This window comes from Schistocerca serialis, chromosome 4, assembly GCF_023864345.2.
Source record: "Schistocerca serialis cubense isolate TAMUIC-IGC-003099 chromosome 4, iqSchSeri2.2, whole genome shotgun sequence".
NCBI classification, from domain to species: Eukaryota; Metazoa; Arthropoda; class Insecta; order Orthoptera; family Acrididae; genus Schistocerca; species Schistocerca serialis.
In genome coordinates, this window is record NC_064641.1 from 287,384,448 (window position 1) to 287,410,977 (window position 26,530).

The window sequence follows — 26,530 nt, forward strand, 5'->3', positions numbered from 1 at the left end:
GTCCCCAGGTAGAGAAAATCCCCAACCCGGCCAGCAATCTAACCCGGGACACCATGCTCCAGAGACAGCAATGCTATCCACTAGACCACGAGCTGCGGACTTCATGTATGATGATGATGATGATGATGATGATGATGATGATGATGATACACGTCCATCCTGTTTCGGCACTTTCCTCTAAACGATTGAAGATTTATGCGACGTACTCCAACCCCCTTGGGCTTAAAATCTAATCTTCAGAATCATAACTACGGTGATTCTAAGTTACGACGCTGTTTGTGGGGTACTGCAATTTCCGTGTATACATCTGCTTGACAGATATCCTGCTTACAGAGTTAGTGGCAGCATGTTGTGTAATTTCACATGTCAAACATTGCTGCTGTGTGTTTGTGTCTTTCATTGTACGAGACATTCTCCGTTACTATCATTTTATAAGACTAATGCGAGCACAGTATAATTTCTGAACCATGATAGGATATGATAGTGCACGCTATAAACCTCTGGAAAGCTATATTGTGCTTATATCACAAAGAATCGATGTTTTAAGGAAGCAGTTTTTTCATTTTACAGTTTGTCATCATAGTTTATCATAGAGAAACTTGCGTTGGAACTATATTTCTTGCATTGGAATGTTAACAGCGTTGCACTCCACACGACTAATAGTCGGAAACCGCACCGCTCTAACATTTTAGCCGAGCGGTCTAGGGCGCTGCAGTTATGGACAGTGCTGCTGATCCCGGCGGAGGTTCGAGTCCTCCCTCGGGCATGGGTGTGTGTGTGTGTGTTTGTCCTTAGGATAATTTAGGTTAAGTAGTGTGTGAGCTTAGGAACTGATGACCTTAGCAGTTAAGTCCCATAAGATTTCACACGCATTTGAACATTTTGAGCTCTAACATTATAGTATGTTTTAAGTGCAGAACAGCGTACTGTAAATGTGCATGTGTTTATGTTCTCTCTTACCAATAACTTCTTGGTGCTGACCGCTGACACTAGGGCAACTGAAAAAGAATTGATAGCGTAGTCGATTTATGTAAAATGCTTTAGATTGCATTCATCTGAAGCTCCATAATTCATGAAAGCCTCGCGTTACTTCTTCATAACCATCTGTTATATCATCACAACACTTCCACATCTGCCACATCTACCATACATCGACAGAGGTGCTAACCTCCGCGACATGTGCACGTCTGGAAAGATCTTGTGCACTTGGATGGGCGTAGTAAGAAAGATTAGTGCAGAACGCTCACTCTGTTCCTTAACCAGACGTGGAATGTAGCAGTCTACTTCTAGTCAGTTGCAGATTAATTCGGTGGCGGTGTTGCAGAGAAGGTTCGTCAAAAAGAATGTGAGGTTATATTTCAGTCTCTAACTTTATCTTAAGACTGCGCGAATGCTCTGTGGCTACCATCTGCAGAGGGAAAGAGGAGCAATCGTAATCGTAAACTACGCATCATGATCGAAGTGCTAGAAGTAGGTACATCACTGTCTGCAATATTTTGGTGTATATGTTCGAGAATTAGTAATGAACAGACGCACCGCACAGTCACCTATGTACATTCGCAATCTAGTATATGGTGCTCGGAAAGTAGAGGGGGGGTTGGTTTTAACGATGATACAGAAATTGGGAAGCGTTTTGGCGCGTCATGGATTGGTGTTGAAAGTATGGAAAAACTGGTAAAATTGCTAAAATTGATCGAAATATCAACTTTGATGCTTGTTACAGTACATCGACGGTGTCTTTTCCATCCCATCCGTCCAATAGTATGCTATTTATTACCAAAAAATGATTGACATCTCTTGTTTGAGATGGATAAAGATGGTTCAAATGGCTCTGAGCACTATGCGACTTAACTTCTGAGGTCATCAGTCGCCTAGAACTTAGAACTAATTAAACCTAACTAACCTAAGGACATCACACACATCCATGCCCGAGGCAGGATTCGAACCTGCGACAGTAGCGGTCGCTCGTTTCCAGACTGTAGCGCCTAGAACCGCACGGCCACTCCGGCCGGCAGATGGATAAAGAGTCTTGGTGGAGGGGCAACACCTTCTGGGGATGGCTAACACCAAAACAGTGATTTCGTACACGACTGCAGTATGAGGAATCAGTCGAAACGGAGCACCAAGACATCTGCTACCCTGTCGGTGTGAAGGATGAGTTTAAATGTAGAAGTCATCAATCAGCTTCAGACAGCTGTTTGGACACGCTCCACAGTGCCACAAAACTCTTGCAGTTTCCTTGTGTTGTGACCGTCTTTCTTCCATCATTGTGTGTGTGTGTGTGTGTGTGTGTGTGTGTGTGTGTGTGTGTGTGTGTGTGTGTGTGTGTATATGTGTGTATATATATGTGTGTGTGTGTGTTTGTTTTGTAAACAGCAGCAACATGATTTACACCTTGTGATGTCCAGTTTGCTGTGAGAGCCAATGGATCAAAACCTGTTAATTTCAATTTAGAACCTGACACAGACCTCGAAGTCATGGAGGAAAAACAAAACGTGTGGTGGTGTACAAAGCTGTAGTCACACACTTCTTGACCATGGTACAGCAGATAAAGTATCAAACAACAAAACAGGCACTATCTCTTGCGACTGATAGTCTGGAGGATATGGTCCTTCTACAGTACGGGCAATGAAATTTTACACTGGTTTGTGCAGGTGACTTCGATCACTGGTCATCTGCTCCAGTGGATGAGTACCTACATATTTAATAGGATCACCACATATGCTTGATGCCAGACACAGATTGTATTTGTTTTCGATATGAATATATCGAGTTCTCTATCAGATGAAGTTAGCGAATGGTGTTTTTTTTTGTTTTTACTACAGGGTGTTGCGTGGGAACTAACTTACTTTAAAACAAAACAAAAATCAGAACTCAGAGAGTGTTATAGACATCAATTTAATTCTTTTTTTCTCTACAAAGAGTAACATGTAAAGTTTGTTCCATTAAGCTTCGAAAATGATACCTTGAAGGTGGCCTCCATTATGCTCAATGCATTTGGTGAGTCGAAATCGGAAGTTTCGGTCCACTTTTTCCAACATGTCTCTGTCGATGTTGGCAACAGCAACACCAAATCGTTCCGTAGCTCAGCCAGGGTCTGTGGACGATTGGTGTACACGAAGGATTTGAGTTAGCTCCATGAGAAAAAGTCGCATGGCACTAAATCTGGCGAGCGTGCTTCCCACTGGAGATCACCCCTCAAAAAGAAGAGACAGTCAGGGAAGTGTTCGCGCAACATGGTCATCGATGTTCGTGACGTGTGAGTTTTGGCGCCATCTTGTTGGAAAGAGACAGCAACCACATCAATTTCTTCAAATTCTGGAAGAAAAATCTGTTCAATCATCTGAAAATAATGCTCAGAAGTGACCATCACTGCCTTATCGTTCTCTTTGAAAATCCATGGTCAATAATGCCAACTTTAGATGGCGCACACCAAACTGTCACACGTTCTGTACGCAGGGGCTGTTCAAGAAGTTCTCGGGGGTTCGTGCCACTCCAATACAGCATATTTTGATTATTCACACAGCCATACAAATGAAAATGTGCCTCATCGCTGTGGAACACTAAGGCGTCATGAGGCAGCTCATTGATCAAGGCTTCACAAGCATTTTTCCGTGAAACAATACACGATGGTGATGAGTTGGGTTGAGGGGGGCGCTCGACATCACGGTCATCAGCGCCCTGACGAAAAATCAACATGAAGTCTCATGGGTGGGGACGAAGGCTGTCCCCACATGCAGAGCAGTTTATTACTAAAGTCGGCCGCCCTTCCTCACCAGTTTAGGGATGAGGCCTGATAGTTCACAAAATTTCACCACTCTGTTAACACTGGTATCGGTATCTGCGAGCACGGTGGGCAGATCTCCAGCAACACCAAGGGCTGCCCTATTATCAGTATGCAGGACACACGTAGCCACAATATGCTGAACTGAAAGCGGCACGCCACAAACTTCACAGAAAGGTGATATGTAAATAGGCAGAAAATAGCGCCGTGGTCAGCAACGCCTATATAAGACAATGAGTGTTTGACGCAGTTGTTAGATTGGTTATCCTGCTACAATGACCGGTTATCAAGATTTACGGGAGTTTGAACGTGGTGTTACAGTCGGCGCACGAGCGATGGGACACAGCATTTTCAAGGTCTTGATGAAGTGGGGACTCTCCCATACGACGATTTGACGAATGTGCCGTCAATATCAGGAATCTGGTAAAACATCAAATCTCCGACATGGCTGTGACAGGAAAAAGCTCCTACAAAAGCAGGACCAACGACGACTATAGAGAATCGTTCAACGTGACAAAAGTGCAACCCTTCCGCAAATTCCTGCCGATTTCAATGCTGGGCCATCAAGAAGTGTCAGCGTGCGAACCATTCAATGAAACATCATCGATATGGGCTTTCAGAGCTGAAGGCTGACTCGTGTATCCTTAATGACTGCACGACACAAAGCTTTATGCCTCGCCTGGACCCGTCAACACTGACAGTGCACTGATGATGACTGGAAACATGTTACCTGGTCGGATGAACCTCGCTTTAAATCGTATCGAGCGGATGGAAATGTATGGGTATGGAGACAACCTCATGAATCCCTGGACTCTGCATGTCAGCAGGGGACTGTTCAAGATGGTGTTGGGCATGTGCAGTTGGATTGATGTGGGACACATGATAAGTCTAGATAAGACTTTGACAGATGACACACATGTAAGCATCCGGTCTGATCACCTGCATCCCCTTATGTCCGTTGTGTATTCCGAGGGACTTGGGCAATTCCAACAGAACAATGCAACATTCCACACGTCCAGAATTGCTACAGAGTGACTCCAGGAACACCCTTCTGAGTTTCAACATTTCCACTAGCCACCAAACTCCCTAGACACGAACACTGTTGAGCACATCTGGAATGCCTTGCAACATGCTGTTCGAGAGAGATCTCCACCTCTTCATACTCTTACGGATTTACGGACAGTCCTGCAGGATTCATGGTGTCATTTCCCTCCAGCACTACTACAGACATTAGTCGAGATCATACAACGTCGTGTCGCGGAACTGATGCGTGCTCGTGGGGACCCTGCACGATATTAGAAAGGTGTACCAGTCTCCTTGGCTCTTCGGTGTACGTGTGGCTGGTTTTCTAGGACGTCTCTACCTGGGGTGCAAGGTGCATGGTGGCTGTAGCCTGTACCTGGAACGACTGACATTTCTGGCTTATGGCAGGAGCTGTCCGAAGTGGATGGGCTGGAGTACAAGAATTAGAATGCAGCTGGCCTAATCATGTCGCCCTATAGGCAGTTGAATTGTGAACTAACACTCAGTATGTGTTTGACAGCCTTCGTGGTCGCATGGGTTCTCTGTGGAAATTTGAGAAGATTCAATACGGGCGTGTGTTTGCACTGATCAATTATTCCCTCTCATGAAATAGTTAACTGTTTCTAGATACTTTCGTCTGTATTTGGTTGAGAGAAGATTGATTGTGATGTGTGTGTTTGCATCTAGATGGTGAAAGACAGATGAAAGAAACGTTTGTTGGTTCTCTGGACATGAGGAACACCTTAGTTGACTTTGCGAAGTACGAGTATGATTTGGAATCTTATATCACTGACATCAGTATTCGTTAAAAAAAAAAATACGAATAGAACTACCAGTTTCCTCTATTTATTCGAGCTTTCACAGAAGCTCTCGCAAACGAGATAAGTTTCTAGTTACTCAGTGGTTTGCAGCACGTTCCACCTCGCTAAGGTTTCGGGTTTCTAGAGAAATCATTTGCACTCTTTATCTGTGTAACTATACTGTGCAGGCGATCGGTAGGCTACTGCTATGTGCTTGATATCGGGAACTATCGCGTAAAAGGTATGATAAACTGGCGAACCATGTGAAAATGCATATGTTCTTGTAATCTCACGAGTACGGAGTGGCTGTAGAAAGCATGGCAGCGCCCAAGCAAGCAGATAGGGGCCAGAATCAGCAGCGCGTTTGTGCCGATGGGAACCAGCCCAGCCTTCGTATACGTTCGGAGAGTGACAGTAGTCCAGCGAGGGTGCTCTCATCGCCCGTCAGGGCATCGTATGCGGGGGCAGTTGACTCGTGACCGTTGCCCGCAGTGGATGACCGACCGACCTCGCGGGAAGTATCCGGTGCTGCTTTTTTTTCTTTCTTTCTTTTGTCTGCCTTAGCGGTATATTACGACTGTCTGGTGCCCGACAGCTATATGCAAGATGCAGAAGTGATGATTTTGTATGGTGCAGGATACGAATTGTGTTTACTACACTGATGTGGTATGTGGTCATACAGCCAGCTTGGAGATCGATTTTACGCTGAAAAATTGAAACTTTCCTCGACAGTAGCAGAGCAGTGTAATTGAGGAAGTGTCTTTGGCGATAGTTTCCGCATTCCATTTTCTGTAGACCTCTTTTGCAGGGTTTAACTATCAGCGCAACATGACTGCTGTATTTTTTTTTATCTCCACAAAATAGTATTGCTGCTGAAAGTCTCGTAATTTGTCTTTCTGCAGAAAACGACGGACAGTACTGCACAGCGGCGGCGGCAGCAGCAGCAGCAGCAGCAGCAACAGCAACAGTTTGGCTGGTTAATTCAGTAAGAACCAAGCAGAATGCCCCAATCACAATAAATTCCATGACGTCAGAATGTCACAAGACATCCTTTGTATGGGGCACAGGAGCCTCTACAGACTGCTTCGAACAAGATAGGGGGCAATGTATCAATGGGAAGTTTTGTGACGTCTGGGAGTCACTTGATGTCTTCTTTGTTCAGTGTTCAGACACACGTCCAAGCAGACCATCCTCCTCTGGTTACGTCAGGCAGGATGCTGCCCCTCGCCCGCCATTGTGGCTTTAGAGCATCTCCAGACCAGCAGCTGTAAGATGTAGAAAATTCCCCGAAAAAAGTCCAGCCATTTTTCTCGTCTGTAGGACAGTGCTTCGAATTTTGTTTGTGTACTTGTTCTTATTTTCCCGTCGTGCTTTACACCAGTGTGTGCTTCAAGAAGTGAGGAAAATAACGTGCCTGACTCCAGCAGAAGCTAATATAAACTAAGCCCACTTACCGTTTCGGAAACCGATGGTGCAAAATGAGATTTGCAGCTAATACCGGTTTCGGGATGTTTCCCACAAAAACGTGTGAAGCGTCTCAGGAAGGTTTCACCAGTGTGCAGCGATCTTTTAGGGTGCATGTTCGTGTGTGGCGGTATACACCGCAAAATTGACGCAAACTACTGTAGAGCGATCTTTTTTGAAAGTATATTTAGAGACTTATTCAGTCGGATTCGCTAACTCCTGAAGCAGAAACTGCTCAAAGACAAGTGTATTTCTCACAAAAGCGCGCGAAGTGTCTCTGGGATCGTTTCACAAGCGTATCGCGATCTCTTTTTTAGAGTCCGTGTTCAAGGATGGCAGTGGTGGTATTCCTCGGAATGAAAAGTGTGATTGTCTTAAAAACACACACACACACACACACACACACACACACACACACACACACACACACACACAAATTGTGCAGGGGTGCATTTAGTTCCTGTAATATATTCAAGTTATGTATGTTACAAAATTCCGCACATTGCTTAAACACCAGAGGTAGTAAGTTCCGAAGCAGATCGTGTTCAGCGATAAAGGATATTCGCGTGCCAGGGATGGAAAGGAGTAAGTACGCGACCGCTCCTGTGGCTACTGCGTGGCGGTGCCGTGAAACTGGAGCGTAGCCTCTCTTCCAGCGGACGCGGAAGAGACTGGGGCGAACGTCTCGCCTCTTGCGCTTCGGAAGACTGACTGGACTTTTATCGAATGCTCTATAGCTACGGCAAGCATTTATCAGTATGAGTTGTGAAGTGTAACTTTGTCCAACCCTGCTGCTTATTCATTATTTCATTAAGCGTGTTCGTCTTCATCAAATGTCATTGCTATCAACACAGTCCTCAGCTGCATAGTTACAACTAATATACCTTTTAAACTACTACTTCTCCAGCACAGACATCTCATCTACTGAACAAAGTAAGCAATTACGTCCATCCTCCCAGTCCAACAGCTGGACATAAACTGAGCCCTTTCCCGTAATTTTTTCCCTAGCCCGCTTTCTTGGATTACATCACGGAAGGAGAGAGGGGGAGGGCCGATAGCGCCCTCTGGTGGCGGTGTTGTGAACTAGGTCAGTTAGACACTGGACATCATTGTGAACACACTGGATGGAGCTACTGTTTGTGACAGCTCAAATTGTTTAAACAAACAATGCATACAAAATAAAGACTTATTTCCATCATATATGATAGCCTATCACAGACAGTCTTTTTCCCACCAATTTCCACATGAGAGAGAGGAGAGTGGGAGGTAAGTGGGGTGGGGAGGGAAGGGGGGGTTAGGTTAATGGAGGTAGCCCAGTTGACCTATTTTCCCGCCAAAACTTGAAATTCCCCCCATGTCGTCACTGTGACACATCTGTGACAGGCATCTTAATTCCACCATCTTGAATAAATTTGGCAACAGTGCAGATTGAGGGTGCATTATGGTATACTTTAATCACAGTGGCATGCGGACAGTTTACAAACTTGGCTTTCGGGCCAAAGATGGAAGCATTTCCGAAATGGCTAATGGTCATACACTTTCGAACGTCAGGTAAATCACTCCATTTCAGTATAATGGCAACGATTGCACTGTTTTCCGTGTCCCCTGTCACGCTTTATACACGCTCCACTGCCAGTGCTGCCACCTGCCAACTACGACTGGTTATTGCACGTTAACGTCGAACATGGGTGGTGGTCACATTAATATGACTGGACTGTATATTATGTACAGTCAAATGAAAACGAATGAGATCGAAAGCAATTAGGTAAACTGTTTATTGGAATGGAATTTCGCCTTATCAAGAACCCTTTTTAGTTTTGATTTCGCCCAAACTTGTTTGATCACTTTTTGTGCTATCTGAAATGGGTTTGTTTGTTTATTTATTTATTTTACTTCTCAGAAGAAGCTACTGGTGCCTTGCATAAGGCGGAAATCCTCTCCAATTTTCTTAGCAAGCACGGAAAAAAGAAGAGCTGCAACATTCACAAGATGATCATAAACTGTTTATTATTTAGAAAATAATCCCCATGACCGTCAATCCATTTATACCACTGTGAGACAAGATGAGTGAATCCATATGCACAATGTGATTTCCATATCTTTGGAGCTCTGAAGAAAGACATTCGTGGCCGTCGAGTTGCTTCAGACAGAGGTGCGTGGCTGGGTACAACCGCGGTTCTGTAGGCAACCGTGAAAGTTTTGCATGAAGGAATTGACCCTCTTGTCTCATAGGAGGCTGAATGTATAAACAGTTCTTGCTATTACTTACAACTTACTTACTTATCAAACAGTTTACCTACTTGTTTCCCTTATTTTACTACGTCTGTCCCCTCAGGGACACATCATGTCCGAAGGAACAGACACTGATGAAGATCCGCGGCCACATTAGTTATTACGAAATTTATTCGCTTTTTGCGAATTCTTTGACATCATCTGTATCAGGTATAGATATATTACCTGTTAACACACACGGAAATTTGTTCCAGATCGGGACCCGAACCCAGATTTCCTGCTTACTGGGATCGGTCACCCTAACCTTTTCGGCTGTGTCCACATGCTTCCCGGACCGTACCAAACCTCCATAAGCCACACTGTCTACAGCGCCTAATGCTCACAACATTAGTTATTTTCCCTAATAGGGAGATTTCAACGTTATCATCGTCGTTTAGTCCATCTAGGCTCTCAATAGTTTACAATGTCTCTTTTTTCAGACAAGGCATATGGAAGTCTGGATTGGTCCAGGGAGCGTGAGTGGATGGCCAAAGTGGTTAAGGCGACCACTCACGATAAGCGGGAAATTTGCTGCCGAGTTCCGGCCCGGCACAAACTGCCATGTGTCGCAAGTACGTGGTACATCTATACTCGATACAGACCATGTCAAAGAATTCACAATCAGCAAATAAATTTCGTAATACTTTTTTCCATCTGTATATTTTACATTTGACTGCTCCTTGTATTTTCAGTTCTAGTGTGGTGTCACAGTCTCCAGTGATTGGATATAAAACTTTATAATTACATAAATTTAAAAAAATTCATTTGAAGCTAAAAATTCAGTGCGCAAATTGGCGTATCAGTTTTGTGTGTTCTGTGAGGGCTGCTGATAGAGTACAAATAGGTAATGGTGATGATACATATGGATGCATTTTTCCCTGATTTTTGGTGTGTCAATATATAATTACATCATAAATTTACGAATTATCGCCAATATTGTATCGCAGCTTACCGATACTGCCGGAATCGGTGCGACGCATATTCCTGTGGGCGCAGCGACCGGCGCTTTGAACATCGCCGTCAATGAAGATCGCCATGACGACGTTATAAAACGCGGGCATCGTGCACCATGTTTCTAGTCGAGATTACTTCCGCGGCCTAACGTAACACCGAGTTGTTGATAATTAAGCTCTACCAGCAAACAGTCAGCGGACTTAGACACGCCCGTGTCGGGCCTCTGTTAACAGCTAGCCGCGGCTGCCTCGGGTTGTCGACAGTGCAACATTTGTTCACCCGCTAGTTGAGTACAATACATTTATTTAAAGTGCGCTTGTTCAAATAATCTTCCGCTTGCCTGTGCAGATTTCTAAGGCGACAGATCCCCTCTGCTACCTTTCCACTCATTTATCATTAGCAGCGAGGACGTAACATCTGGCTCCTCGGAAGCTAAAGTTTACCGACTCTCATCAATACAAATTTGGTGATTCGCGTTAAAAGTAGTCTTTGTAGGAATTTTAACACTTTCATGTGAAGGCATGTTTGGCAAGTTAACGTTCTCCAGGGCTTCTACCAAAACTGCTGCAAAAGATACACTTAGGTTGATCCTAAAAAGTAGTTCCTGAGTGCTGAGGCTTCCGAAGCTCGTAAAGGTTGCAGCTTTCAGCGAGCAACAATTCAATTCAACGATCTTGTAGCTCAGTAATACAGGAACACTATTATTAAACATTACGATGACAGCTCGAAAGTACGACCAGAATATAACCACCAAGTCATCTACACAGCCATTGAGATGTTGCTAAGAGATCTGCTACCGTCATATCATTTGAGAGACACTCCCCCCTCGCTCCCCCCCCCCCCCCTCTCTCTCTCTCTCTCTCTCTCTCTCTCTCTCTCTCTCTCTCTCTCATGCGATTTTCTGTTGCTTACCGAGCAGTGATTTCCGCTCCAACTGATCCAGCAACCCGTAATGTTGAAAATTTTAAGCACAATTTGCCATTGACTTCAACGCTATCACATTACGAATAACTGAACGAGCTTGTAATGTCTCTTTAGTAGAGGGCGTTTTCAACACATCTGTGTCTCTCTCTATAACTTCTTACGTGTCCTTTGGTTCTATTAGTAGTTCAATGATGATCGCAGTGATTAGGCGAGTGGCAAAGATTAATTTCGAGATGTAGCTGATGCCTGGATCATAGAATGGGAAGCTGTATGGCAGCTGCTCATGTAATAAGAACAGACAGCAATGAGTTGAGACACATGACACTAGGTATAGCAGCAGGTCATCTTTGGTCCATTAGTAGTGTGCTAGGAAAATGTAGTCAGTCACCAAAGGACGCCGCTTTCAAAATACTTGCGAAACCTATCCCAGATTATCGCACAGTGTGTAGCGCTGATCGGGGGATTGAACACATTCAGAGAAAAGCAGCACGAGTTATCACAGGTTTGTTTAACCCACGGTCCGAAGATAGGCGCCGATTATCCTGCAGAGACCTACTCACGAAGTTTCAAGAAACAGTAGTAACTGAAGAATCTACAGGGTGGTTATAATTAAACTTCCGCCACTTCATCAAGCGTAGACGGGAAACTGTATACAGTATGGGTACCTAACTTTATAGGAATGATGTTCAGAGTGTGTGCTGCAAGATTTGCGTTGCCAGTAGTGTTAGTATCACAACTTGCCGTTGGGGGTCAGTACTGGTACAGCGATGTACGGTTCAAACACAAGCATCAGTACGCAGAACAGTTACAGACAGTCAATGTGGCTCTGGGCAAGGTGAACAGTGCTTTATTCGTAAAGCCGTTCTATCGAAACAGCAATAGTGATTCTTGAAATTTTCTCGGCGTAATGGATATTCTATGAAGTTTCGAGCTTTCAGCCGGATTATATAGACTTCTTGCCACGATATTTCAGCTGACAAATAGTCAGCCATATTCACCAGATAAGCGTTGTGCAGAGGAGACTGGTAGTGCAAGTAATCTCCCGCAAGCTTACAAAGACTTGTGCTCTTCTAGGTGATCTGGGCTTACGGAGGGCTGGCATCTACAGAACACCTCACCAGTGTGGCAGAGCGTACATTGGTCAGACAACGTGCTCAGTGAGTGAAAGATGCGTTGAACATGATCGCCACACTCGCCTTTCGCTGTCCATTAAGTTAGCCATAGCCGAGTATTTTACCTCTACAAGATGCCCCAGAGATTATTCTGCCACGGAAGTCTTGGCCTCAACGAGATCCACCTGGGACTCAACTGTTAAGAAACCAGATATCTTATTAATCGTGATGGCGGCTTTCAACTGGATAAGAAAGCACACCCGGTGGCGTGTTTGATTTCTTCAAAAACAAAACATTTTATGACTAGTGACGCGTCTTGTGACAGCTCATTTTATTAATTCAGACATCTGAATTTTAATAGACCGAGTGCAATTTCCCACAGAGAGCACGTATGACGTATCACCATTACGCATGCGCCTTCGCGCCATAGCTGGAGCAATATTCGAAGAGGGCGCCCATGTACCTGCTGCCTTTGCGCATGCGTCTCCGCGCCAGTTTTTGGTACAAGGCAATCTCCAGTGGAAAACACTGACCTGAAGATGGCTGAATAACTGTCAACCAAAATACCGTGGTAAGAAGTCGACGTAATCAGGTTGCAATCCTGATAGTTCATAGCCACTCTCCACTAGTGTCGACGAATTAAAGAAATACAGAGAAGTCCTTTCCGCACCTCGGTTGAAGAACACGATTCCGCAGTTCCAATTAAGTGACGATTTGGGAATTGCTCCTGGGAGTGGCTGACCGCCAGTTGCATCACAAATTATTGAAGAAGTTACTGTTGCCGTGACAGACTGCTGGATGCAATGTGCAATCTTCAAGGAGCGCACGAGCTATCACGACAGCTGAACATTCCACGGCGCACCGTACGAAAAGTGCTGCCATTAGTTGTGAAATGCTATCGCTAGTGCGATTCCAGGCTATCGAGGATGCAATTGGTCGGCACATTGAGCGAGGTTGGTAAGCTAGAATGTAAACATGGAACGCAATTAACAAATGTTACTATCTCATATAAAAATCTAAATTTGTTTCTTTCATTGCTTTCTTCATTATTTCTCTTCCACGCTTTCTTACAAATGTTCCCGCGAAATTTCATTGTCCTACGATCACTTTTTTTTCGTGGAGACGGAAGTTTAATCATAACGAACCTGTACAATTATGCTACAGTCCCCAAATACCGTTCACACAAATATTAAGTTACATTAATTACGAGGGGTGTTTAAAAAGTCCGTGCAAAAATAAAAACTACTTACGTGTTTGAGGCAAACCTTTTTTATTTTTCGACATAGTCTCCTTTTAAACTTATACACTGCGTCCAACGCTGTTCTAATTTATTGATCCCTTCCGAATAATAGGAATTGTCCAAGTCTGCAAAATAGCTATTAGTTCCTGCAATCGTTTCAATAAAGTCTTTGTCCAACCAGCCATTTCTTCAAATTGGAGAACAAATAGTAGTCTGAGGAAGCCAAGTCTGGAGAATAGGGGGATGTGAAATGAGTTGGTATCCTATTTCCAATAATTTTGCGATTAAAACTGCTGAAGTGTGTTCCCGTGCATTGTCGTGATGGAAAAGGACTTTTTTGCTGTCCAATCGCCGGCGTTTTTCTTGCAGCTCGGCTTTCAAACGGTCCAATAACGATGAATAATATGCACCTGTAATAGTTTTACCCTTTTCCAGATAGTCGATGAGGATTATCCCTTGCGAATCCCAAAAGACAGTCCCCATTACCTTTCTGGTCTTCGCCTTTTTTGGTGCAGATTCTCCCTTGGTAACCCATTGTTTAGATTGTTGTTTGGTCTCAGGATTATAGTAATGTATCCATGTTTCATTCATAGTGACGAAATGATGCTTGAAGTCCTGTGGATTCTTCCTGAACAGCTGCAAACCATCCTTGCAACGTTTCGCACGATTCAGTCTATGGTCAAGCGTGAGAAATCGCGGAACCCATCTTACGGATAGCTTTATCATGTCCAAATGTTTATGCAAAATGTTACGTACCCGTTCATTCGAATTGCCCACAGAACTAGCCATCTCACGCACCTTAGCTTTTCTGTCATCCATCACCATATCTTGGACTTTATCAGTGATTTCTGGAGTCGTAACCTCCACACGGCGTCCAGAAGGTTCAGCATCACTTGTAGCCATATGGCGACTCCGAAAATTTTGAAACCACTCATAAACTGTTCTAATCGAAGGTGCAGAGTCACCGTAATGTTTATCAAGCTTCTCTTTAGTCTCCTGAGCCGTTTTGTCTTTCAGAAAGTAATGTTTAATCACCACACGAAATTCTTTTTCGTCCATTTCTTGACAATCACTCAACTTCCGGGGATTCATACGAATTCGAAACACAGAGAAATAGATCAATATGGCTGAAACTTGGTGGGAGTTCTTTGCAAAGATGCTACTAACTAAATGTGACCTCGATACGCACCTCTGGTGCCATCTCTCGGACTTTGCGCAGACTTTTCAAACGCCCCTCGTACATGTACAGAGGCGCATTTAGGCAGTCAAGCTTCCAGTACTCCAGACACGAATGGTATGGGAAGAATCCGTAAAACAAGGTACAATGGAAAGTACTCCCTTCTGTGCAGTTGACAACTCTTTGCGGAATGTGAATGTAGAATTGTGCGGTACCTGCAAAGGCGGAGGCAATGGCGGCGACCAGGAAGGAGATGGTGACGGCGGGCCCCGCCTCATCGCGCGCCACGGCGCCGGCCAGCACGTAGACGCCCAGCCCCAGCGTCGAACCCACGCCCAGCAGCGTCAGGTCCAGCACGGACAGGCAGCGCGACAGCTGGCTGGAGGACACCGCCTCCGCGCTCAGCGTCTTCTGCCGCGAGAGCGCCCGCAACGCCGTCCACATGCCTGCCTGCAACAGTGGCACACTGACGCTCAGCGCTCCATCAACACCACGACACATTATGAAGTTTCATTTAGAGCAGCACATCAATGCTCGGCGCTCCATCTACACCGTGACACCCACAGTATTAAGCTTCACTTAGGGTGGCATACCAATTCTCAGCCCTCCATCTAACCACGATACCCACAATATTAAGCTTCGTTCACAGTGGCACACCAATGCTCAGCATTCCGTATACAGTACGGTAAACGCAGTATTAAACTTCGTTTACAGCGGTACTCTAATGCTCACCACTCCATCTGCACCATATTTCCCACAATATTAAGCTTTGTTTACCGCAGTGCACCAATACTCAGTGCTCAGTCTACATCACGATTTCCACTGAATTGAGCATCGTTTACAGAGGCGCACCAGTGCTCAGCACTCAGTCTACACCATAATGCCCACAGTACCGAGCTTCGTTTACAGCAGCACATCAACGCTCTGCAATCCATCTACAGCACAATAAGTGCACTATTAAGCCCGAATGAATTTTCACTCCGCAACAGTGTGTGCACTGGTATTAAATTTTTTGACTGATTAAAGCTGTGAGTCTGACCAAGATTCGACTCAGGACCTCTCCCTTTCGCAGGCAACTGTTCTGTCAACTGAGCTACCCAAGCACGACCCGTCTACATAGCTCTTTACTTCCGCTATTACCGCAGATGAGGTTGGTAGAGCACTTGTTCGAAAAGGCAAAGGTCCAAATTTCGAGCCTCGATCTGGCTCACTATTTTAATCTGTCAGGAAGTTTCAGTATTAAGCCTGTTTTACACGAGCGACTTTCTGGCCAAAATCGACTACTTCTTGTGAGTGCACGTCATGCTCTTGCATGTAAATCAGGAGCCACTCACATTCGCGAGTGATTAGTGATGTCAACGATCAACTGACTGCGTCAAGTGTGGCGTTCTAAAATCTTGACTATGCTGCAGTCTGTATATGCGCAGAAATGGGAATGTAGCATCGTCCAGTGGTCGAGTATCTGGAATCTTTCTGAAAGCAGGAAGATAGCTGTGGGACTTTTAATCATTGACTTTGTAGTAGTTAGAAGTTTAAGCCTGTCCTGCAGGTCAAAGCGAGATAGTCTATTCTTATTTAGAATTATTTTAGAAGTGTAGCAATGTCGTGCCGTTTTTCAGCACGCTCTCTATTAGTCGCGGTCCTCCGATTTTAAAAATGCGCGCTTTGCAACTTCTCCAGTCAGGAGGCGCTTGCGAGCTGGAAGAGGGCGCTGCCTGTCTCTTGAGTGGGCAGCGGCGCGCTGCAAAATAAGCGGTATGTTTCTGCTGAGAACAGCAGCAATGTGGCGGTGGACGGCTCTCTCTGTCTGGGCCGAATAAGCGTCAATGACGCGGCAGAGGACGAGGGCATGCTGTGCGTCTTGCATGGGACCGTAGTGCAGATCGTATGGGGCGGCTCCTGGCCCGGACAGTACGCTCGGCGCGTTGCTTATAAAGTTATTGTGGTACGGTGGTTGTATAAAGCCACAAACTTTAGGTCATTAGCACAATACTTTGGTAATTGACTGCCACGTTTTCCTTTAATATCTGGGTATGTTATTTTTCCGATACTCTGTTGCCAGTTAATTTTGTCGTCACTCCAGTTATTGCTAATTTTGAAACTAGGCTGCTGATATTGAAGCCCATCTATTAGAAGACGGAGTTTGATTTATTAATTTTTATGAAGTCAGTTTTCAACTATACAGACTTCGCAACTGTTAATGTTTTCTTTTAAATTGCAAGCACTTCCAAATGTTACAATTATAACGAAGTAGTGGCGGCTCATGCAAAATCTTGTGTGTGTTGTAATGTGATTTTCTATAGCCCTTTCACTTACAATGTTAGTAATCGTAACTAAATTGAATATATCAATTTTACATATATAAACTGACCTGTTTAAACATATTTATATTTTATAATCAATCATTTAACATTTTTAAAACTAAAATGAAAAAATATTGATAACAGCAGGAATCGAACGCCAAGTCAACGAATTACCACTCCATGCAGTAAACAACTCTGCCACAGAACCGTTACAAGAGTTCCTCTAAAAATACTCACACTCTATCCTTTCACAATATGCTATACACAGTTTCAATGAAAAATACTGACCTGGCGCTGGGAGCAATAAAGCAATAGTAGTGCCATTGGAGATGACATCACATGAGAGCATCAGCAGTCGAAAACAGCTGCAACGCTTGTCTGAGTTGATCGTAATGCGCCTGACTATAATTTCAGCACTCGACACTGGTTTCTTAGTTATGGTCTAGAGAGTGCTATAAAACACCATTCCATCCATGTTATTTGCCTACCACCACCCATTCGAAGAGGATGGCGTAATTTTAGTGCAGTTTCCAGCTAGCATTTCAAGAGACATGGCGTAATTTTAGTGCGACTTCTGGCTCGCATTCGAAGAGAAATGGCATACTTTTATTGCGATATTTACAGTGTGTTGCAGCACATTAGCACGTGATAACCGGCCGCCACTGATTGCAAGCACTGTCTTGTAAATAAAGTTGGATAATTTTTAACCAGATGCACTTGATCACAAGCGAAGGCAGACTTCCACTCGCCAGGCTCATTAGTTGGCTTGTTAATTACTGGTAAATAGACTGATGGAAAAAAACGCAAAACCTGGAAATAATTAACGTTTCTAGAGTAATGAAATATCGGGAATACTTTTTCTACGTAACCCATGTAAGTTATTAACATTGCAAGATCACAGGGTAATGTAAGGCAGCACAACAGATCGAATCACCAGATTGTTTGCAATCAGAGTGCGTGGGATAACCACATGAGTGCTCTTGCTACCATAAGAAATTCCAGTGTGTCTAACACAGAAACAGATTGGCTGTAGGCCCTCAACTGTCGTCATCTAAATCCAAAAGAAATCCGTTGGAATTCGATTACTCGATAAATAGTACAATTATCAAGGCTGTCAATTCAGCTAAGTACCTGGGTGTCAAAATTACGAACAACTTCAATTGGAAAGACCACATAGATAATATCGTGGGGAAGGCGAGCCAACGGTTGCGTTTCATTGGCAGGACACTTGGAAGATGCAACAAGTCCACTAAAGAGACAGCTTACCCGACACTCGTTCGTCCTCTGTTAGAATATTGCTGCGCGGCGTGGGATAATTTCCAAGTGGGATTGACGGAGGACATCGAAAGGATGCAAAAAAAGGGTAGCTCGTTTTGTATTATCACGTAATTGGGGAGAGAGTGTGGCAGATATGATACGCGAGTTGGGATGGAAGTCATTACAGCAAAGACGTTTTTCGTCGCGACGAGATCTGTATACGAAATTTCAGTCACCAACTTTCTCTTCCGCATACGAAAATATTTTGTTGAGCCCAACCTACATAGGTAGGAATGATCATCAAAATAATATAAGAGAAATCAGAGCTCGAACAGAAAGGTTTAGGTGTTCGTTTTTCCCGCGCGCTGTTCGGGAGTGGAATGGTACAGAGATAGTATGATTGTGGTTCGATGAACCCTCTGCCAAGCACTTAAACGTGAATTGTAGAGTAATCATGTAGATGTAGACATCCTAACCAACACAGGGCTATCACTGGCACCGAAGCACAACCAGTTTTCATCACAAAAAACAACAGAAATCCACCCTGCCCTCCAATGAGCTCTCGCTTGTCACACTGAAGTCGCAAACGGCGGTGGTTTGTGATCAGTGGAATGAATGCTATACGCCGTCTATTTGTAACAGTTCGTTGTGTCACTGTGACGCCAACAGCTGCTCAGATTGCTGCAGTACGATGCACCAGAACCATATGCCGAACACGATTGTCTTCCTTCTCTGATGTGCCACGTGGCCTCCCAGAGTCCGATTTCCTGCGACAGTACATTCCCGTGACCACTACTGCCAGCAACCGCGCGTAGTAGCAACATTCCTGCCAAGTCTTTCTGCAGTATCGTAGAAGAAATACCGATCTTCTCGTAACGCTATTACACGACCTCGAACAAACTCAGTGAGCTCTACCATGATCATGATAATAATAATAATAATAATAATTCCCATGGAGGCCCGGGAAAAGAATAGGCCTCCGGTATGTTCTGCCAGTCGCGAAAGGCGACGAAAAGAACAAACCACTAATAGGGCTAACCCCCCTTTCAGTGTGATTTGTTGGTTCAGGACAGAACTAAAGAAGCCTCGGACAAGCGCCGTCATGGTCGGGGACGACGCTTGAACCCTATGCCCGCCCACAATGGTAACGACACTGCTAGCCAACTGGAAAATGATTTAAATCCAAATAGAGGTGTTTTGCAGGATATGCTTCCTGCAACCACCCTAGAAGGAAAACAAAGACAGAGGATGAGATGGTCAGATGAAGTTAATCGACACCTCATGTTCTGTTATTACCAAGCAACAAAGCTAGGAACCAACACAACTGGATACAGATCACAAGTATACACAACATTTATTACCAGATACCCAGAATTAAAATTTTTAACAGAACAACGACTAGCTGATCAGATCCGTGTAATAATTAAAAATAACAGGATACCCCAGTCAGAATTAGAAAACATCAAACAACAAGTACAACAAAAACTGGAACAAAATAATGTGCAATCGGAGGAAGAAGAAGAAAATACAGTAATGGACTCAAACATCCCAGAGCAAACAAACAAAGAACAACACGCATCAACTAAACAGTCAGAGGAAAACGAAATATTAAGACAGACACCAGAACAAGCACAAATAGAACAAGAAGAGACACACATGTTAGATATAGAAGAAAAATTTCAGCTGACATATATAGAATACAAAGACACAAATACAGACATTAGACCATTCTTGCATAGACCGTCAAATAACCCACAAGTCGAAACAACAATAAAAACTATCAACACAATCATACACAACAAAATAAATGAAAACACAACTATGGAAGAGTTACAACTACTGGTTTATAAAGGAGCACTCACTACACTAAATATACACACTAGGCAGAGATCAGAACCAACCAACACACAGCAGAAACCCACAAAACCAGCATGGCAACAATGGCTACAGATCAGAATAGAAAAACTGAGAAAAGACATCGGACAGCTAACACAATTTATAAGAAATGAAATGTCAGAAACAAACCAAAAGAAATTTTACCAGACAATAGATAACACACACATTAAAATAGACAATCCATCAAACATAACAGACATGGAACACTTCTGGAGCAACATATGGTCAAACCCGGTACAACATAACAGGCATGCATGGTGGATACAAGCAGAAACAGATACATACAAGATGTTACCACAAATGCCTGAAGTGATAATTTTGCAACATGAAGTCACCCAAGCAATTAATTCTATTCACAATTTGAAAGCCCCTGGAAAAGATAAAATAGCAAATTTCTGGCTAAAGAAGTTCACCTCAACACATTCACATCTAACTAAATTATTTAACAGTTACATTGCAGACCCATACACATTCCCTGATACACTTACACATGGAATGAAACCTAAAGATCAAGCACACAGCAAACCCAGCTAAATATCGCCCCATAACATGCCTACCAACAATATACAAAATATTAACTTCAGTCATTACACAGAAATTAATGACACATACAACACAGAACAAAATTATAAATGAAGAACAAAAAGGCTGTTGCAGAGGAGCATGAGGATGTAAAGAGGAACTGATAATAGATGCAGAGGTGACATATCAAGCGAAGACTAAACACAGGTCGCTACACTACGCATACATTGATTACCAAAAAGCTTTTGATAGTGTACCCTTCTCATGGTTACTACAGATATTGGAAATATACGAAGTAGATCCTAAATTGATACAGTTCCTAAACATAGTAATGAAAAATTGGAAAACCACACTTAATATCCAAACAAATTCAAATAATATCACATCACAGTATATACTGGATGACCTAAAACTACTGGCAGCAACAAATCAACAACTCAACCAATTACTAAAGATAACAGAAGTATTCAGCAATGATATAAATATGGCTTTTGGAACAGACAAATGTAAGAAAAATAGCAAAGTCAAGGGAAAACACACTAAACAAGAAGATTACATATTGGATAACCACAGCGACTGCATAGAAGCGATGGAAAAAACAGATGCTTATAAATATCTAGGATACAGACAAAAAATAGGAATAGATAATACAAATATTAAAGAAGAACTAAAAGAAAAATATAGACAAAGACTAACAAAAATACTGAAAACAGAATTGACAGTAAGAAACAAGACAAAAGGTATAAATACTTATGCCATACCAATATTGACCTACTCATTTGGAGTAGTGAAATGGAGTAACACAGACCTAGAGGCACTCAATACTCTTACACAATCACAATGCCACAAATATAGAATACATCACATACATTCAGCAACTGAAAGATTCACATTAATCAGAAAGGAAGGAGGAAGGGGATTTATCGACATAAAAAACCTACATTATGGACAGGTAGACAATTTAAGAAAATTCTTTCTAGAACGAGCAGAAACTAGCAAAATACACAAAGCAATCACTCATATAAATACATCGGCTACACCACTGAAATTTCATAACCACTTCTACAACCCTTTAGATCACATAACATCAACAGATACGAAGAAAGTAAATTGGAAAAAGAAAACACTACATGGCAAGCACCCGTATCATCTAACACAGCCACACATCGATCAAGACGCATCCAACACATGGCTAAGAAAAGGCAATATATACAGTGAGACAGAAGGATTCATGATTGCAATACAGGATCAAACAGTAAACACCAGATATTACAGCAAGCATATTATTAAAGATCCCAATACCACAACAGATAAATGCAGACTTTGCAAACAACAAATAGAAACAGTAGATCACATCACAAGCGGATGTACAGTACTAGCAAATACAGAATACCCTAGAAGACATGACAATGTCGCAAAAATAATACATCAACAGCTTGCCTTACAACATAAACTTTTAAAACAACACGTTCCTACATACAAGTATGCACCACAAAATGTACTGGAGAATGATGAATACAAATTATACTGGAACAGAACCATTATAACAGATAAAACACCACCACATAACAAACCTGACATCATACTCACCAATAAAAAGAAGAAATTAACACAACTAATCGAAATATCCATACCCAATACAACAAATATACAAAAGAAAACAGGAGAAAAAATTGAAAAATACATCTAACTGGCTGAGGAAGTCAAGGACATGTGACATCAGGATAAAGTTGACATTATATCAATTATACTATCAACTACAGGAGTCATACCACACAATATCCACCAGTACATCAATGCAATACAGCTACATCCAAACTTATATATACAACTACAGAAATCAGTAATTATTGACACTTGTTCAATTACCCTAAAGTTCCTAAGTGCAATGTAACATATACCGTACAGTTAAAAGGAAGTCACGCTTGATCAAGGTCCGCGTCACCTTCCATTTTTAACCAGACATAACGTCTGAGACAAGAAAGAAATAATAATAATAGCTTTATTCAACATGGAATGGTACACTGCACGTGTACAAGGAAACAGTAATGATTAAAGTTATTTGTGCAATACACAAGACACATTCTTCTGAATACGTCATTAATTTACAACAAAATTACAATATGTTTACTGATTTCTATTCACATAATTTCACAAAGCATTTGTTGTTCTTCATGCAAGTATGGTACTCTTCTAATGTGTAGAAAAGGTGTTTTACTAAAAATTTCTGAAGCTGATCTTTCAGTTTAATTGTAGGAAGAGCCATGACTGCACTAGGCAGTGCATTAGCTAATTTTATACCTGCGTACTGAGGCCCCTTTTCAAAAAGTTCTGTTCTGTGGATGCCAATGTAAAATCTTTCTTTATTTCTAGTATTGTACTGGTGGAAATCTGAGTAAGTGTTTGGGTGTAGTCTTTTCACAAGCAGTATGGCTTTTAGAATGTATGTGTTTATAACAGTTAACACCCCTATTTTTGGAAACAAGTTGCGACAGGATGGAATCTTAGTCACCTTAAAAGCAGTCTTGACCAACATCAACTCATCACGTCCAATCTCAGAGGTAACCAACGCTCAAGACAGTTACAGAGTGTATTTAAAGCAAACCAGATTTGCACTTTTTTAGTGGCGCTGTTAGCGCCTCTCTTACGCGAATGGCGTGAAATTTTAATAGATACCATCTTTCAGATGTAGAAAGACGCCTACCAACTTTATTTTATGTCGCGCAACTCGTGGGTGTTTCGATTTCTTTTCCGTCGGTATATTGTATGACCTTATACGCCTTTTACATGGTAGAGAATTAATCTGGGTCAGCCAATAAACGTTTCCCATTAGATCTGCAGAGAAGGACATCACCGCGGGCGCCCGTAGAAAATTTTGCGAGAGGGGGGGGGGGGAGGAGGAGGAAGAGGAGGAGGGTGAGAGGAGGAGGAGGAGGAGGAGGAGGAGGAGGAGGAGGAGGAGGTGGAGGGGGGGGGGCGGGAGGTGGGGGGAGAGGAAGAGGGCCAAAAGCCATCACTCTCCCCCTTGTGTACGCCAATGTAACATCGCGAAATTTGCCTAGTTTGTAGCACATCGCTCAGATTTCGTACATTGGAACTCCGAGGATGTATGAAAGAAACGTTCCAAGGTGAACTGACAAGTAATCGGCCTGACACGACCAGCCGCGATTACTGCCACATGTTTCCATCATCTTCGCTGCCAGTGGTAGCTGGCCTGAGGGCTGACACCGTTCACGTGTTTACCTCACTAGGAGCGTTCATAAACACTGCGCCAGAGTCTCTCAACGCACCGACTCCTCTTAACCGCCTACAGATAAAGTGGAACCGGAGCCATGTCACGAAAGCAGCTTCTTTCTGATTGGGCAAAGCATGTATTACTGACGTGTACATTACAATCCTTTCCACTCCGGACATCGTCACACAATGCGTTTTGTGGCGCGTCTGTCACGGCGTAACAGCGGTATAGAGACTTATCAGTGTACTATAGTCTGAGTGATAATGATCTAATAGTATATGACACATTTGATGAATGCTCTTGCAATAGTGGCCGAAACAGTGGTTCATCTTATACGACGCGGTCAGCAACCCAGAAGTATTTCATGGAAACACAATTTGTGTTCTCCTATAAGGTGGCGGTATGTGGAAAACTATGAATTCAGGAACATCGACATATGTATAGCAACTCTAGCTTTGTGGTATGAACGTATGTCCTGTTGGAAAATACCATATGCAGTGAGGAAGACGCCGTCAACGAAAGGATCTAGGAGATGAGTAATAATAGCCTACAGACTCAGTATAGAGCATTTGTGGTGCCTTACCGAACACCCACATACCAGGCAGGTTTCGTTGAAATATCCCCAACTTGTGTAGATCTAGCTATGCACATGCCAGGAGACACTATCGATTAGATTCTGGCAGAACAGAACTCATGTGATTCATGCCAGAACTATTAAGATCCCATGTCATCAGGAGTCTAATTATCGATGCTGTTGGCTCAACAAAAGCCTTCATAGAGGTCTTCTAGTGAAGAGCCTGATTTGAAACAATGTGTGATGAACTACGTGGTCCGAAACATTTGTGGCTTTCCTATCGCTACACCCCACAATTACTTGGGCCACACATTTTCCACTTATTTTGCTTTGGAGAGCGGTCCAATTTTCGACGACCACATTCTTGGTTGCTCATGCACAGGCAGTTTAGCCGACGTTAGCCGACTTCCACAAGTACTAGAATAGCCCCAGAAGATACAACGTTGATCATTTCACCCCCCCCCCCCCCCCCCGACACTCGCTACCATCTTCTGGCTGATCAGAGTTTGCTCTCTGCTTCAATCATGATAGTAACTCATTTCTTGTTTTCTGAGTCGACCACAAGATTTCTGTGTCATTTTTACTCCCACGAAACAGGGTTGTGTGCTATCCTTGTAACCCATACGTGCTGTTCCCCGTGCTAAGTTTGTGGCTTAATATTACGCTGGACCAGAGAGAATGTCGAGTCGGCCAGTGGCCACTTTTTAAGCATCTTAATTAATGCTGTCAGTGCCATTATGCAAAGGACTGATGTTAGGCATGCCCATGCAGCACGCCAGTAATGAGTTTTGCTGCCCCGTCGGAAAACAAGATTGCAGGTAACTTCAGATTCTGATGTCCACGGAATATCGAGAACAACGAATCCCTAACGGCAATGCCGCAAGCAAAGCACTGCAATCCGACAACAGCTCCAGGTAACACGCCAATTACTCACGCAACAATACAAGACAGCAGCAGTACAAATAATGAAATAGCAACTTATGTTTGCTTACCGGCTGGAACGTGTGTGTTCACTCGTATTTGACTGTCTCATGACATAGCCCGTATTTACACTCGGCAGTCACAATTTTTTGAAACGAAAATATGAAAGAACCCTCTTTGCTAAAGAAGACACACTACTCACCAGCTATGGACGTCTCCAGCTGAGGACAATCGGAATGAAATGAATGTACTGACAACAGTGGGATAACTATGGGAACGGCGCCCATGGTGAACTTCTAAACTGTGCAGCCGCCACCTCCCACACGCACCCCCCACCCCCCCCACCCCTTTCTAAGCTCCTCTACCTTAGAGAAAAACTGTTCTTTCACCGAGCTTTGTATCAAGGATTAGGCTTCCTTAAGGTACTACTTGCATACATTGGAGTACTGTACGAAGAAGGAAGTTCACTAAGCTGGCAGCAAGGTACCAGAGCTACCCTGGGGAGAGGGGGGGGGGGGCGAGGGTGTCAGGGGCGGCGGGTCTCGTGAAGGCTTGGCTCAGATGAGAGTGTCCACCTCAGCTCAGTTCCAGATAAATGGCAGGAGCAGCTTCATGCAGGAGTGGTCTCCTTGCTGACATGAGCAGTTTCTTATAAGGAGAGGTAACTCACCATTTCCTGTTTCAGGTGCGACAGTCTGATTGTCATGGATGGGTTCATAACGTCAGGGCTTGGCAACGCGCTGCCCGAATTGGTAGTGAGGTGAGTTTCTTGTCAAGGCGATCAATCGTTTGTTTTCCGAGACCCCCATTTGACTCGGGGTATACAGGACGACAACTGGGTGGTCAGTTTGGCTGAGATGAAAAAGAATCAAATGGTTCAAATGGCTCTGAGCACTATGGGACTTAACTTCTGAGGTCATCAGTCCCCTAGAACTTAGAACTACTTAAACCTAACTAACCTAAGGACGTCACACACATCCATGCCCGAGGCAGGATTCGAACCTGCGACCGTAGCGGTAGCGCGGTTCCAGACTGTTGCGCCTAGAACCGCTTGGCCACTCCGGCCGGCGATA

The 26,530-nt window shown here is 43.5% G+C and overlaps 1 protein-coding gene across 1 annotated transcript in view; it reads right to left on the reverse strand.

The window, feature by feature from the left end:
- The window catches only part of LOC126474170 (cationic amino acid transporter 2-like), a 415,453-nt gene that overhangs the window by 144,782 nt on the left and 244,141 nt on the right, over positions 1-26,530 (reverse strand). Inside the window, exon 3 of the mRNA XM_050101629.1 lies at positions 14,965-15,199. Coding sequence (XP_049957586.1) covers positions 14,965-15,193 — 229 coding nt within the window. The 5' untranslated portion in view covers positions 15,194-15,199. The remainder of the gene's footprint in view (positions 1-14,964; positions 15,200-26,530) is intronic.